Source organism: Sander vitreus, chromosome 19, assembly GCF_031162955.1.
Source record: "Sander vitreus isolate 19-12246 chromosome 19, sanVit1, whole genome shotgun sequence".
NCBI lineage: Eukaryota > Metazoa > Chordata > Actinopteri > Perciformes > Percidae > Sander > Sander vitreus.
The window spans coordinates 17,077,618-17,091,930 of NC_135873.1; the positions used below are offsets into that span (position 1 = coordinate 17,077,618).

General features: G+C 38.5%; 1 protein-coding gene across 2 annotated transcripts in view; it reads left to right on the plus strand.

Annotated features, from left to right (window-relative positions):
• Positions 1-6,834, plus strand: part of nat16 (N-acetyltransferase 16) — a 45,876-nt gene extending 39,042 nt beyond the window's left edge. For both annotated transcript variants that reach the window (XM_078276119.1, XM_078276120.1), the window contains 4 exons: positions 1,119-1,344; positions 2,339-2,563; positions 2,690-3,033; positions 3,550-6,834. In XM_078276119.1, coding sequence (XP_078132245.1) covers positions 1,119-1,344; positions 2,339-2,563; positions 2,690-3,033; positions 3,550-3,778 — 1,024 coding nt within the window. In that variant the 3' untranslated portion in view covers positions 3,779-6,834. The remainder of the gene's footprint in view (positions 1-1,118; positions 1,345-2,338; positions 2,564-2,689; positions 3,034-3,549) is intronic.
• Positions 6,835-14,313: the final 7,479 nt, after the last annotated feature.

A 14,313-nucleotide genomic window follows, 5' to 3' on the forward strand; every position in this document is an offset into this window, starting at 1 on the left:
CTGGACAAATACCAGTGTTTGTAATGTGGAGTGGGTATCAGAAGGTATTATTGTACGGATTAGGGGGTTGAGGGTATGGATTTACAGGATTTATTGGAAACGACATAGGGATCAAGATAGGTGCCAGTCTTCCACTTCCTGTGTCTGTTCTCATTTATCTGTTTTGGCCCATCCTTCTGGCTGTTTTTTGTCTCTTTGGCCTGTCTCATTTGTGTTTTTGTTTCCCTCCATCCTTGCATTTTTTTTTGTTGGTCCCTCTGGTCCATTCATCCACACTCCCCTGCACATGTCTTTATTCTGCAGTCATCTGTGTTTGGCTTCCCTTTGGTCAGTTCTTTGGGATTGATTCAGAATGTGGTGGTCAGTAGCTTTCTTTATGGTAATGTTTTGTCACCTGTAGTGTTTTTGTCTTCTTGTCCTGCTAGTTATTAGTTCCTGTACCAATCTCATCCATTTCACTTCTATTTCTTTTACAGTCCCAAGTAAATGATGACGAATACAAATCTTAGAAACCTAAGAAGATCATATTACAATTGGCAATGCTTTATGACTTGATGAAGATTTTATAAAATAAGGTCTATTTTTTAAATGTATGTTGTACAAAGTGTCTGGCTATGCTTTACCACCGCTACTGCTCTGCATTCACGGGCTGATTACAGCATGTTTCATAAACACTGTGTGAGCCATACAGTATGAACACATAAAGGATTATGCATCCAATTGTGATTGGGCCTATGCCTGTGATACTGATGTCTTTTCGTTTGTGCACAGGGTCACTAATTTGATTATTCTTTCCGTGTTATCACTTCAAGTGGCAGATGAATGATTGAATGTGTTATATTTGAGCACTAAGATGCTATTTTTGTGTGGAGTGGAGATAGTTGTTTTTTGTTGTCGGAGTGATTACATCATTAGTCACAAGCAGCTGTTCTCCAAGCAGACATCTTTGTAAAAGCCTGTTGTTGCTTTGATTTTAAAGATGTGCATTCTTGAATTTCTGCACCATCCACAATTTGCCACCTGTCAGGAGCTCCTAGGCTAGGAGCTCTTAAGGTTTCCTAAATCCTGGTTTAAGAAAATAAATACAATAATCTTTCCTCCACTTTGTATCTCATCAGTTATTTCAAGATGAAGATCGATACCAGCCTGACTATGCTCCAGCTGCCTGAGGCGCTGTCCCAGGCAGGCCTTCAGTTCTCGGTAGCCACTGAAGAGGACTTCGATGAGATCATGGCTATGAGCCAGGACATCTATGGAGGCCTTGACTACCTGCCCACTCGGTACACCAACTGGCTGCAGGAGACCAACCGCACAGTCATATTGGCCCGCAAACAGGGGAAAGTGGTAAGTTCAATGAATAGTATTAAAACATTTTAAAGTTATGGGTGTAAGAAAAGGCAGAATTAAGAATAATAATGTGAGATTTGTCTCTTTGGATAAGTTACTTTATTTTTTCGTTACTCAGCCCAGCTCTGTCAAAGGTGCCTTTAAGCAACTCCAAATTTACTGACCATCCAGCAGCTAGCTTAGCCTCTGCACACAGTGCTCCAGAACTCCAGACCTCGGCAGCACGGTTCACACACACCCTTCAACTCTAAACAAAACTACTAATTGTAGGCAAATCTGTGGCTCAAACGAACACACACCATTTAAATAAGACCACTTTGAATTACTGACTTATCAAATTGTAATTTGTTACAGTCATGGCAAAACCTTTCCATTCACATATTCTTAAGTGCATTTTGAAGTATGGCATTAGAAAAGCTCAATGGAAATGGCAAAATCCATTTAACTCACAGGACTGATGAGCTGTTTCTGCTGCTAATGTCTTTGTCTTCTTCACAGCATGAAACATGGCCAATACCAGCTGACATGAAAGAACAATTAAAACTTGCTCAATTGAACCAAATTCCTGAAGACCTCTCCCAGCCCCCCTAATAAGAAAGATCATTTTGGCTGCTTGAATCCATGGCCCCATTCTTTCGGTCATCATCCAAAGTTCATGACTAAAGATGAATGTTAGAACGTCCCAGTGCACACTAAGGGTCTCGGCCTTATCGCTCTAGCAGAAACATATCATGTACTTTTTGAAGATGATGTGGTTCTGCTGGCTCGTTGCTTAGCCTGCTGCCACCGCAACTCAGACATGGATAAACAGCAGACAATGGCTCACGCTCCATGCTCTAATTAATATGTCCTTGTTTTGCCAAATCTCTAAAACAGGTCATGCTGCTTTACCCCAGCTACAGGAATGATATACAGTTCTTGAAAGGGACATGCCAATTTGATCGTTTGTAATTTCATTTTGTCTTCCTTCTTCCTCTGTGATACTTGTCAGATTGCTCTGGAGTCAGTGTGTGTGATTGACGATGGGGAGACTATGCTGGTGGAAGGTCTACGTGTTGCCCCTCAGGAAAGGGGCAAGGGTGTGGCTGGAGTTCTGCTGCGCTTTTGCTGCGAGCTGGTCAAATCCAAGTACCCTGAGGTCAAAGTAACGCGCTTGACCCGTGACGATCAGCTTGGACCCAAGGATTTCCAGAAGTATCGCCTCATAACCAAGCAGGTACTAGCAACAAAATGGTTAATGGCTGTTGTTAACGACCAACATGCTTCAGGCAATAAGCCTGGCCTTAGTGTGTTTTCTGTTGTAGTTCTTCACCAGCTCATACATTGACTTTGTTCTCTACAGGGTATTTTGCTGGTGCGCTTCAGAGCTGAAGACCTCAAGTTTCGTCTGTCTGAGCTTGGTCTCGGCGGAGACATCCAATCCACTTTGTCCACCTCCTCTTCAAACCCTCCTCCGGTGCGTCTTGACCACACAGCTGTCCACCGGCTGTATCTGACCACTGACCTGCTGCAGGGGCTCCTTCCTAATGGCACCATCATTCAAGACTGGCAGCCATTCAAGCTTTTGCCCAGTAACATGGCCATTCTACTGAAGAAGGACATTGACTGGATGGTTGATGATGTGTCCAACCCTGCTATGGCCAGCCTCTGTACCTTCCCTTTTAGGGTGCCCATTGGAGATGACTGGTAACTGTCCTTTCTTTGTTTATTCCAAAATTAATTCATAATGCTGGTTAAGTCAATTACTGTCCATAAGAAAGCGTTCAATAATGTAGTAACATGAACTACTGTTTACCAAAGCATATTTTTGTTGCTGACAGGTGAAAACCTTACATGTCCAAAAACGTTGTTTTTCAGGAAATGAAAAAACGCTAATTTGAAAACATTTGATTGAGCTTTTAACCTCAGATGAAATCAGATGTTAATATTTGTCACTGTTTTAATATTTGTAAAACCCACAGACAGGCATAAAGGGTGTCCAATAGCAGTGATATATGAAAACAACTTTAAATGACAAAATATGGAGATACAAGGTTACTGCCCGACAGCAACGTTTTCATAGTATCATTAGGGGTGCCAGACTTGTACATTTATTAGATACTGCACATAGCACCTTTAAGATACTCATAACATTTAAAAGCACAAGTTGTCATTTTCAAAATAAGACATTGTTTTCTTACTGGTACACCTCTTTTTAACCAGGTATTACCTGAACATTGACATGTTCGGTAAAGACCTGGACCTGGCTCGGCAGCAGTTCTTGTGCCACCTGCACCGCCACACTGCTACCCTGAAGGGTCACGTGATGTGCCAGATGTTCCTGGACCCACCCCTCTGGAAGGCCATGGCCGAATTCTGCCGCAACACATTGAGCGTGGAGCTGGTGAAGGAGTACACCGAGCAATGCGTGGTGGAGTCAGACGTCGTCTAGTTATAGACGGTGGATGGGAAAAGAGTAGAAGACGAAGGAGCCAGAATGAAGACAAGGGTCTAGACAACAAGGAATGGACAATTCAATTACACTTAACAGAAAAACACAACCCTCTGTACTGAGGAGATAGAAACCAAGCAAACAAAATGTAGTTTCTACAAAACAACAACAACTTCTAAGAGTGCAGTAAGTTAGATTTAACAATACACAAAGAAATACAGGGAGTGGATATAAAATCATGAAAACATCATGTAATCAGCTATCTTAACGATTAATATTCAGTTGGGGTCAGAGGTGTTGATACTACTTTACAGTCATTAGTACCATTTTTAAGGCCGTAGTTTTGAGGTGTACTTAATATTTCATGCCCACAATGTACATAAAGAGGGGGGACTAAATAACATAAACACCCCTTAGTAGAGGTCTTCACGGGTCAAAAAGTTTGGAAAACATAACCAAACCCAAAGTTCATTTGTTTTAATTGGAAAAAGGGGTTCCAAGAGCAGTCAGACTCAATTTGAATAGCCAGAGGATAATTGGCTGCATTTCCAAGATGGTTTACAATTGGTCAATGGTGCACAACGTTGGTGCATTTTTGCTCCAAAACATCAGTATTAGGCTAACATCAGTATTAGGCTAACCCTAACCTTAATGCAGTCCAATGCCACAACACTACAAACTATAGCCTTAAAAGGAACATATAAAGTTTAATAAATCAGTTTCTTAGCTTATCTCAAATTTTATTATAATGATTGCATAGTTTTTTCGTATTATATCCACCCTCTGTATGTCGTATGACATGAAAATGTGTAATAAGAGTGATGAGATTGGGAAGGCTTTCTCACACCGGTAGCATTGATGTAACCTAAAACCTAAAAACAGTCAACATGCAAATGCTATTCTTTGAAGAAAATTTAAGTACCCTTAGGGCATCTCAAACCTTTCATCTCTGTTATTTCTGTAAATATGAACCTTCTAAATATATACACAAGCTGAGTTGGGTTACTAAATCTGCACAACTCTGAAGGCACTTTATTAAAACTACACAGAGAGGTTGTGTCTACGTTAGAATGAAAAGGAATAGTTCAGGATCAAATAGGGGTAATTTACAGAGCCCATCGTTCTAAGGTTATGGGTGCATCTATTAACTAGTATTACCTTAGGGACATCATCAACAAATCTCTGCAGAAACAACAAACAAAGCCTGTCATCGAAATGAATGTCAGTCACAAAATGGCTGACAATTTATCCTTCGTTATGGTCAAGCTTATGTCTTAGCTTTTGTCTTTTTATTGTTTCAAATCTTTTACTGTATATATATGTTACTAATTTAATATTTTCACTTAAATGCTGCAATAAGATTTTAACAGAAAGTATTAACTTCTGAAGCTGTACATGAAATCTGGGCTTACTTTTGTAGATTGCTAGCATAATGCCAAACAAAATGCTAATGCTTGAAAATGTTTAACAGACTACTGTGCAGTTTACTACTGGCTTCAGATGAAGCAGGAAGAAGGAGTAGAATGAAAATAACTGTGTTAGAATTAACAGTAATATACTTATTTGTTTTAACCATCACTAATATTAGCTGGCAAACGCCTTTTGAAATACAGTGTTCCCTGTATCTACACAAGACCAGCATTGGCCATGTTAGAGCAAAATAATCTCTAGTTTACTGTACAGAATATTGTGGCTTATACCATGGCCAAGGACAACACTAATTTCAGGCACATGTCCATTAACATGCTAACTATATGGCTACAGGGATGACGGTTGGTACTGTAGGTTGGTCTACTTTTGTCCAGACTTAAATATCTTGACAACTACTGGATGGATTGTCATTAGACAGAGCATGAATCCTAATGACTCTGGAAATTCCTTGACTTTTCATAATGCCACCAATAGGCTCAAACTTGTACTTATCCAATGAAATTTCACAACATTTGTATATGTTTTTTCTAAAGAGACCCAAGCTCCAAGGGGTTCCGAGAGCAGTCAGACCCAATTTGAATAGACAGGGGATAATTGGGTCAGCACTATCAGGGTGGTTTACAATTGTTGTAAAACATCTAAGTGGCCATGGTATAAGCACAATACCTATCTGCGCCATATAGAAAATAATGAACTTGGTGGAGGAAATGACATACTCTACTTCACATTCTTTGGCCTCCACCTACATTTAGTCCATTATCACCAACATATTTAACCTCTTCTAGAGGCACCAGAGCACGCCTAAAAATGTTTTTTTAAACATTTTTAAAGTTTTCTCTAGTGATTAATTGCCCCTGTGGCATTAAATTGACATCATATAAGCATCCATAGCACCGTGCAAACACTCGTCTAAATCTCCCTTTAAAGCCCATATAGAGGGTGTAACACAGGATCATTAGTCTGAGCCAGAAAGAAATATCTTGATGGAAAAATATGTTAGTTTTGTATAGAACTATTTTACCTCTCTGTTGCCTTGACCATCTTTTATCTTGACTTTGAACCCTTTCTTCTTCTGGTATGCAATTTTCAAGGTGTGAGGATGACTGGGCCTTTTTTCCGAAGAAAGATAAATGATGAGTCAAATCCTTAAAGCGTTTTACAAAAGGGAACTAAATGAAACAGACCTTCCTTTTTTTGTTTTAATTATTTACATTTTAGGATGGACCTTTTAGCGTGGCCATCATTTTCAACATATTCCAGGGAGCATAACAAACTAGGAGGACAACTATCTTTTTACCCTATTGTTTGTAACCAAAGAAAGTCACTACTCATCTAAACTGATGCCCTATAATTTGCTGCCAGGGTTGAAGTGAAGATATAGAAGATTAGAGGGCCATGGGTCTAATTATTTTTACAATTAGTTTTTTCGTGATCACAGAATACTTTTTGTAAACTATTCTAACAAATCTCTGTTTTATTGTGATCACAGAATCATCATTGTGTGGTCTTGTCATAACATAACCCAAACTGTGTTCTCATGATTCTGATTCAGACCTGATAATCATATACAATCAAGGACTGCCACAAACATTTGACACTAGCAGATGACACAATTAGTTATTAGTTCACTCAATCCAGGGTTTACTAGGGGGCCCTGGGTCTAAAACGAGGAACTGAGCCCTGTTCCTTGCACAATACTGGACTAAGACATGGCCCCAGTTTTGGTGTGGCAATTTGACTAAGCACAACTTTAATCTTGGGCTCCACAATTTAAGCTGACGTGTGAATGAAGGTTTAAAACTAGATTAGATAATAAATCTCATGATCAACGTCAGTTGATATTCTGCTTTTTAACAGTTTATTTTCTGGAGTTCCCAAAAAATTATTTCCAATTTGGGTTGGAGCTCTTTGAGGGGAGGTCCAACTTCCACAGTCTGTCAATAGGTAGGGGCTTACAGTCTGCTGGGGCTGGTCAAAGCTGTGATATTCGAAAATAGTGTGGACTTGATAAGTATACTACATTCATTAAACATTTCATCCTACACTATTCCTTATAGTATTACTAGTAGTAGAGATAGTTTTCCATTGGTAGGAAAGAGTTGGTTTACAGTATAGTGACCTTGCGCGAGCTGATCATAGATCATTCCCATCTATCCATCCTGGTCGCAGTTGCAGCAGGCTAAGCAAGGTGCATACTTACATACATACTTCTCATTAGCCTCATCCCCCAGCTAGTCCCCAGGTATCCCAAGACATTCCCCAGTTTGATGGCATATGTATTCCCATCAGCATGTTCTTTGTCTGCCCTGGAGTCTCCTCCTAGATGGTCCGGATAGACTCTAAAGAAAGGTGTTCATGAGGCTCCTTTTGACGTGAAGGAGCAGTGGCTCTACTCCGAGTTTCACCCTGTGAAGGAAACTTACTTAGGTCGCTTGAATCGACCATCTCATTCTTTCGGTCATTGCTGATCGAGGGTTGAGACGCATAAACCAATGGTAAATCAAGAGCTTTGCCTCAACAATGACAGTCCGGTACAGTGTCCACATTAAAGTTGATGCAGCATCAATTTGTTTGAGATCTTGTGTTCCATCCTTTCCTCGCTTGTGAACACATAACCAAGTCAAGAAAATTCCTTGACTTAGGGCAGTAATGCTCTCGCAACCCAAGTGACCAAAGACCACCATGACGCAAGGTGAAGTCTGGAATGTAGATCAACCAGTAAATCCAATGCTTGGCTTTCAGACTCAAGTCCCTCTTCAACACAACAGTTTGGTAAATCCATCTTACCCTCACTTGTAAACAAGACCCCAAGATACTTGGTTTCTTTCTGGCAGCTTATCATTCCCAACTCAGAGTTAGCGATCCACCGGTTTTCCAGTATATTACCATGATTTCATTGGACTTGGAAGTGCTATTGCAGCACCGGGGCCCAATGGTTAGCACTGTGGCCTTACAGCACGAAGGTACCGGATTCGAACCCTGGTTGTCCTGGGCCTTTCTGTGTGGAGTTTGCATGTTCTCCCTGTGTCTGCATGGGGTTTTCTCCGGGTGCTCCGGTTTCCCCCACCACTAAAAACATGTTCCCCTCCCTCTCACTTAATTGGAAGTCACTTTGGATAAAAGCATAAGCTAAATGACATGTAATGTAATATTAATAGTTGAATTGCCACACATGAATTTTAGCCAATTTTGTCTAAATGATCATGAGAAGTCAGTTTGGTAGGTTTTGTTAATTTTGTTATCACGAAAAAGCAAAGCTTGTTCATTTTTATAGTTTTCCTGGGATTTCAAGAAAATAACTAAAAAACAACAATCATCTTAACCCCCCATGTGCTCTACTGCCTTCTGTATGAAGATGTCTAGGAAGATAAAAGATTTTTGAAAGCCTTTCTCCGGTAATGAAGAAATGTATATGCAGCCCTTCTCCACCCCTCCCCCCTTCTTTGAAACATACTCTGTACAATTAGCTCGATAGTTTCCTCACAATCAAATACACCCTTTGTTAAGTTTCACATAACCTTATGATAAATATACTCATTAACTTATTTTTGTTGTCTTGTCATAATAATATGTAATACATGTAAATACTGTACGTTGTGTTGGAAAGCCACTGAGCTTGTGAGATGCCAGAAGGAAGACTTACAGTAATGGTAACACTTGAATGGCAAAAAAAGAGCTTATGATAGCCTCATTCAGAGGAAACAAACAGTGGCCAGTTGTGAATTTATCTTTAAGAACCCATCACTGATCACCTCACTTTTAAGTGAATACAACTTTCTATTTTCAATGTTCACTCAATGTGCCCTGCTGCCACTTTAAGTTTAGCACCATTTCAGCATTATCTGATTTCTTTAGTCCTGTTATTATCAGCTGCTTCAGGCAAAAGACATTAGGAGATCTGCTGGTTGTCCACTAATCTGCTAAATTGTTTCTTTCCTATCTACAAATCAACATTCCCTTGTAGAACCTTCATCCATCTCAAGGCCTCAGTATGGTTCAAAGGAAGTAGGAGATAAGTGTTTATACATGTTACGAATGGCCACACTTAAAGGCGCGACCATAAAGCCTACCGTTGTACCCTCTTTTCAATAATTCGGTCTTTTGCGCGTCTTTGTAGTCTGGATGTGATGAATCTTAAAAAAATAACTTTTCACATCTCTCTTGATCGCACCATCAGAAAGGGGCTTTTAGACACTTAGAAAAGTACTTTCTTTAAAGCATACTGAAGCCTTAAAGTTTAAAGCTCAATGTTTTGACTTGTAATCCTTGAAAAAAAAATTGTACAAACAAACTTCTTTTTACCTTTCGAGTTGCTAGGGTCATGGCAACCTCAATAAATTGGCCTGGTCAATTTTTATCAATTTGTGCTGCCATTTTGATTTTTTTGTCATTTTTGATTTATTATACTCCAAACTGTTTGGCTACTAAATCCACACAAAATACACAAAAAGATAGTTGTAAAGCTCCAATGCTGATCAAATTCTTTTTCTCCTTTTACAACACTTCCATAAAATTGACTCAGACATTTGAAAATATTTTGGATGCTTTCATCACGGCTTTTCAAGAGCATTTCGACATTTCAAACAATTTGGCATTGGCACTCAAATGAATCTGGCAGAAGCTGTGGATTTTGCTTCTGTGTTTCTTTGCCTTGTTAATGATCCAAATCGTATATTACATCTACAAGTCCGAACAGTACATGCTTACATAATTCCCTCTAACCCCATATCCAAAAGGTGAAGAGTATCCTACAAACTTCTGAGGTCTTTAACTTGAACCGCTATACGTATTAAAACTAGTTTCTGCCACTGAGTTCTGCAGATTGAGATCAATCCAACGATTACAAAACACTTCTACGTACATGCGACACAGAAAAAGATTGGTAATTTAACCCAAGGCTTAAGAATTTACTACAGTATTGGCATAACAGCAGTGTGGTTTTGTATGACTGTATAACACATAGCCCAACAGAGTTCTTGGATTAACCCCTTGCAGTACCACCTTTACACAAGGGATGCTTGTTATTAAATCCTTTTTTAATAGAGATCATTGAAAACAGTAAACAAGGGAATTTTTTGATTTTGCATGACAGAGAAAAACAGGCCAACAGAGGTATTGCATTAACCCTTTTTAATATTTAGTTTTTAAAGTCATACTTTGTAAAGGGTTTACACATGAATAGCTCTATTAATGTTTTTTGATTCAATAATTTATTCATGCTTTGTAGGCCAGTAATAAGGGCAACATTTGGGTTTCAAGATTGCATGGTGTACAGTGTATCATCTTCAAGCATAATATATTTTGTATTTTGAAATAGCTCTTCAGCACTCAGATCTTCTGGGGCTGCAGAGTATTGAACTCAATTTATTGGCAACTTGAATAGATTTGATGGCTTTATTAGAAAATGAGGGCTGGGACACACTTCTCTGGGCTTTGGTTGTTGTTTCTTTTAGACGTGTACATATTTTGGGTACATTCATGTGTTTTAATATGCAGTGGCGCTCTTCTCTGCTTAGATCTGCAGAGATCTATCACGTTTCCTTATCTGCCACCACTTGGGTTAAGGTTTGGTTAAGTCTAGGCACAAAAACCACTTGGTTAGTGGGAAAATATTGTGGTTTGGAACTACTTTTTGTCAAGGTTAGGGGGCCTTCGTTGTTTAACGAAACAAACATTTAGTATTGGTAAGAAATGGAAAACAAACAGTGGCCACTAACATTATAGCTACCACTGTCATTGCTCTCATAGACACGTCATAATTCACATGGTCAATAGACGTTCTCACCAGATAAATGTTGTTGTATTTAGGCATTTGGACAAACAATTGATGCTGTCATTTTTAATTGGAGGACAGTCTCTAATGGGTTTTTCACAACCTGATAATCCAAAAGTTCTGTATGATTTATCAACCATTAACAAGTCATTAGTAACATTATCATATATCATAAAACTGGGCACCATGTCTAATAAAATACCATTTTCATGGGTTTATGCTACCATACAACTAGCATTGGCTTACATCACCAGCATGTACAAGACAGGGATGCTAACACAGAGGATGTATTTGATGATGAGGAAAATAAGGTTAGATAAAAAGGATTACAAAACATTAAAGATTGGTTATAGAGCCCAGTAGTGCCCCAAAATCCCACTAATCAGGGAAAGTATCTTCAGCCATGAAGTCTCAGATGTGTTTGTTTCCAGAGTGCTGGATGCCTATGCTTACTTCTATATAGAGAAAATATACCGCACAAATATACATGTTCAGTAGATACACTGGATTTTATGCATAATATTTCTTCACTGGATGTGGATGCAATGTGTGCTTGAGGGAAGCTCAAAGAAGTGCCAAATTTCATGACTGCTGAACTTCCATGTTTGTCAATTAGCTTACCAAAATATACGAAAAAAAAGCAGCACATTTCTAGAGTTTTTATTCGCAACATGAATTTTTAGTAGAAACGTTATCTGTGGGTTAAATGTTTCTTTTTTCGTAGCCCCATAGCACGCAAACAAAAGTCAAAGGTGATATCAGTGGTTGAATGTGACACTGAATTGAAAGATTGAAGGTTTTCTTTCTTATAGCACTTTGTTTAAAAAAAATGTGATGATTGTATACTTTGTATACAAATGAATAAAATGCTAACACATTGTGCTGCAAACCCTATAAGTAGTATAGGGTTAAGTGTAATATTAATGTATGTTTATGACTTACTGTACAAGCCATTAAGTTAGTGGGTAAAGCAGCATGCACTTTAGTTGTCTTTGGCAATTATACTGTAGATAAGCTCCCATCTCCTGTAAAGTAGCATCGACTTCAGTGAAAAACATGTTCTTGTCGCACATCTTGATGTCCAGAAACAATCATACAGTGTCATGTGAGATAAGCCTTTCTCTGTCGGTTTGACAATATTTCTCCAAAGCTGAACCATTTGACAAATGACATGTAGAGCAGTTTGTCATCAGTATACAGTGGCATTGAAAATAAGACTATATTTTAACAACTAAAAGAATAACACAATAAGAGTTTGAAATGGCTGTGTTCTGAGGGAGTAATGAAGAGAAACCAAGAGAAAAAAAAAGTAACTAAGTACATTTAGTATTCTAGTTTTTAAGTACTTTATGTGAGTAATTCCATTTTGTGAGATCTTATACTTTTACATTTCAGAGGGAAATATTGTCCTTTTTATTCCACTACATTAACCTGACATCTGTAGTTACTAGTTACTTTAATTAAAGACTAACGTTACATGAAAAATATAAATAAGATGCACTGCTAGAGTTTAAACTAGCCAGTGTGATGATAGAAATATGTAGGCTTTAAAGATTTTATTTTAATATGCACTCAGTGATGCAAATCTTTATCTCTGTACATTAAATCTTTCTCTGTGCTTGATTTGTAGTGATTGCTTTATCATGGCTTGATTGGTAATGCCTTGGACCCCCGAAAAAGGGTGGAGATGATCAAACCTTCCTCATTTGTTGTATTTTCAGTAAAGACAAGTGATGAGTCTGTGTTTTCTTTCATGTCATTTTCCTCCTTTCCAGCTGATAATGTATCAGTATCATATCTGTGCTTCAGAGAAATAGTTCACACTCTTAGAGAAATACACCTATTTGCTATTTTTTCCCCAGGGGAACACAAGAAGATGGATACCAATCTCATGTCTTTGTGTTCAGTACAGAGCTGGGGTCATGGCGTGATTAGCCTAGCTTAGCATAAAGACCGGAGGCAAGAGGAAACAGTCATAGCCTGGAATACCACCACCTCTAAAGCTCACTGATTAACATGTTATATATAGCTAGTAAAACCTGTATGGAAACAGAAATCTAAAAACCACAATTTGCAGTTTTAGGGTTTGAGTTACATGCTGGAACTATTCCTTGATAAAGAACAATTCATCCACCCAGTTGGCTACTTTTGTGCAGTGTCTCCAAATGTGTCTGTACAGACAATGGTACCAAACCTGCACACAGTTACTGCACTTAACTTCCATAAAACTGCTAATTGTCTTTTTATTATTTCTGTTTTTGTGCAAATTAAACCGAGACACAATGTGTTAATCATTTGTCACTTTTTTAACTTTGGACAGAGCCAGGCTAGCTTTTTCCTGCTCCTTCCAGTCTTTATGCTAAGCTAGGCTAACCACGTCTTGAGTCCAGCTCTGTACTTAACATATATGAGATTGATATCAAACTGTCTTACTCGCTGAACAAATGTAAATAACTGTATTTTCCAAAATGTTTAACTATTTTTTAAGTAAAGGGTGAAGTCAGGATTTGTTTAGCCTAGCTTAGCATAAAGACTGGGGCTGGTGGGAACAGCTAGCCTGGCTCTGACCAAAACTTCAAAATAGGCGAGTTTCTCTCAAAATGTTGAACTATTCCTTGAAGGGTTTGACACCAGCAGTACGCAGAAAATTGAGATATTTACAGTAGAACATATACGTCCTAATGCAACAGTAATATAACAATGTGAAAACACCCGTGACCTGATATTTTACTACAGTACATTTGACTTCCATACGTGTTACATAAACTTTTGGGTGCAGTATTATTCCATTGTGGTACTGATAGCTTTTTGTAAATAAAGGATTTAAGTCCTTTTTCCACTACTGTTTAATTCATTCTGTGGCTACAACATAGTTTTTATAATTATAGTTTGATATGATTTTTTTTTTAACACAACACTTGGATTGTTGTGCAGTGGGATATGTATTTATAGAAAATATTCTCCTAAGCATATTATGACATTTGAAGTCACAGAAAACAGCACAAAACATGCAATTCTCACAAATATATTCACACTTAAAACTTGTATGTACAAGTATTTTAAGAAATATTAGCTGTAACTCTAAACACTGTGTGTACAGTACACATGTATACAGAGGTGGGACAGATAATCACACTCAGAATTACTCAGACTGGGACTGTCAGACTGAGTTCAAACAGGGGACTCAGAATGCAGGATTTAGACACGCAGTTAACGTCACAAAAGGGAATTTATTGTACAAAAGCGGTACAAAGCAACGGTTATCCAAAACACAAGGCAGAGGCTGGGTCAAAACAGGCACCGGTCGAAAAGGTAAATCTGGCGACAGTAT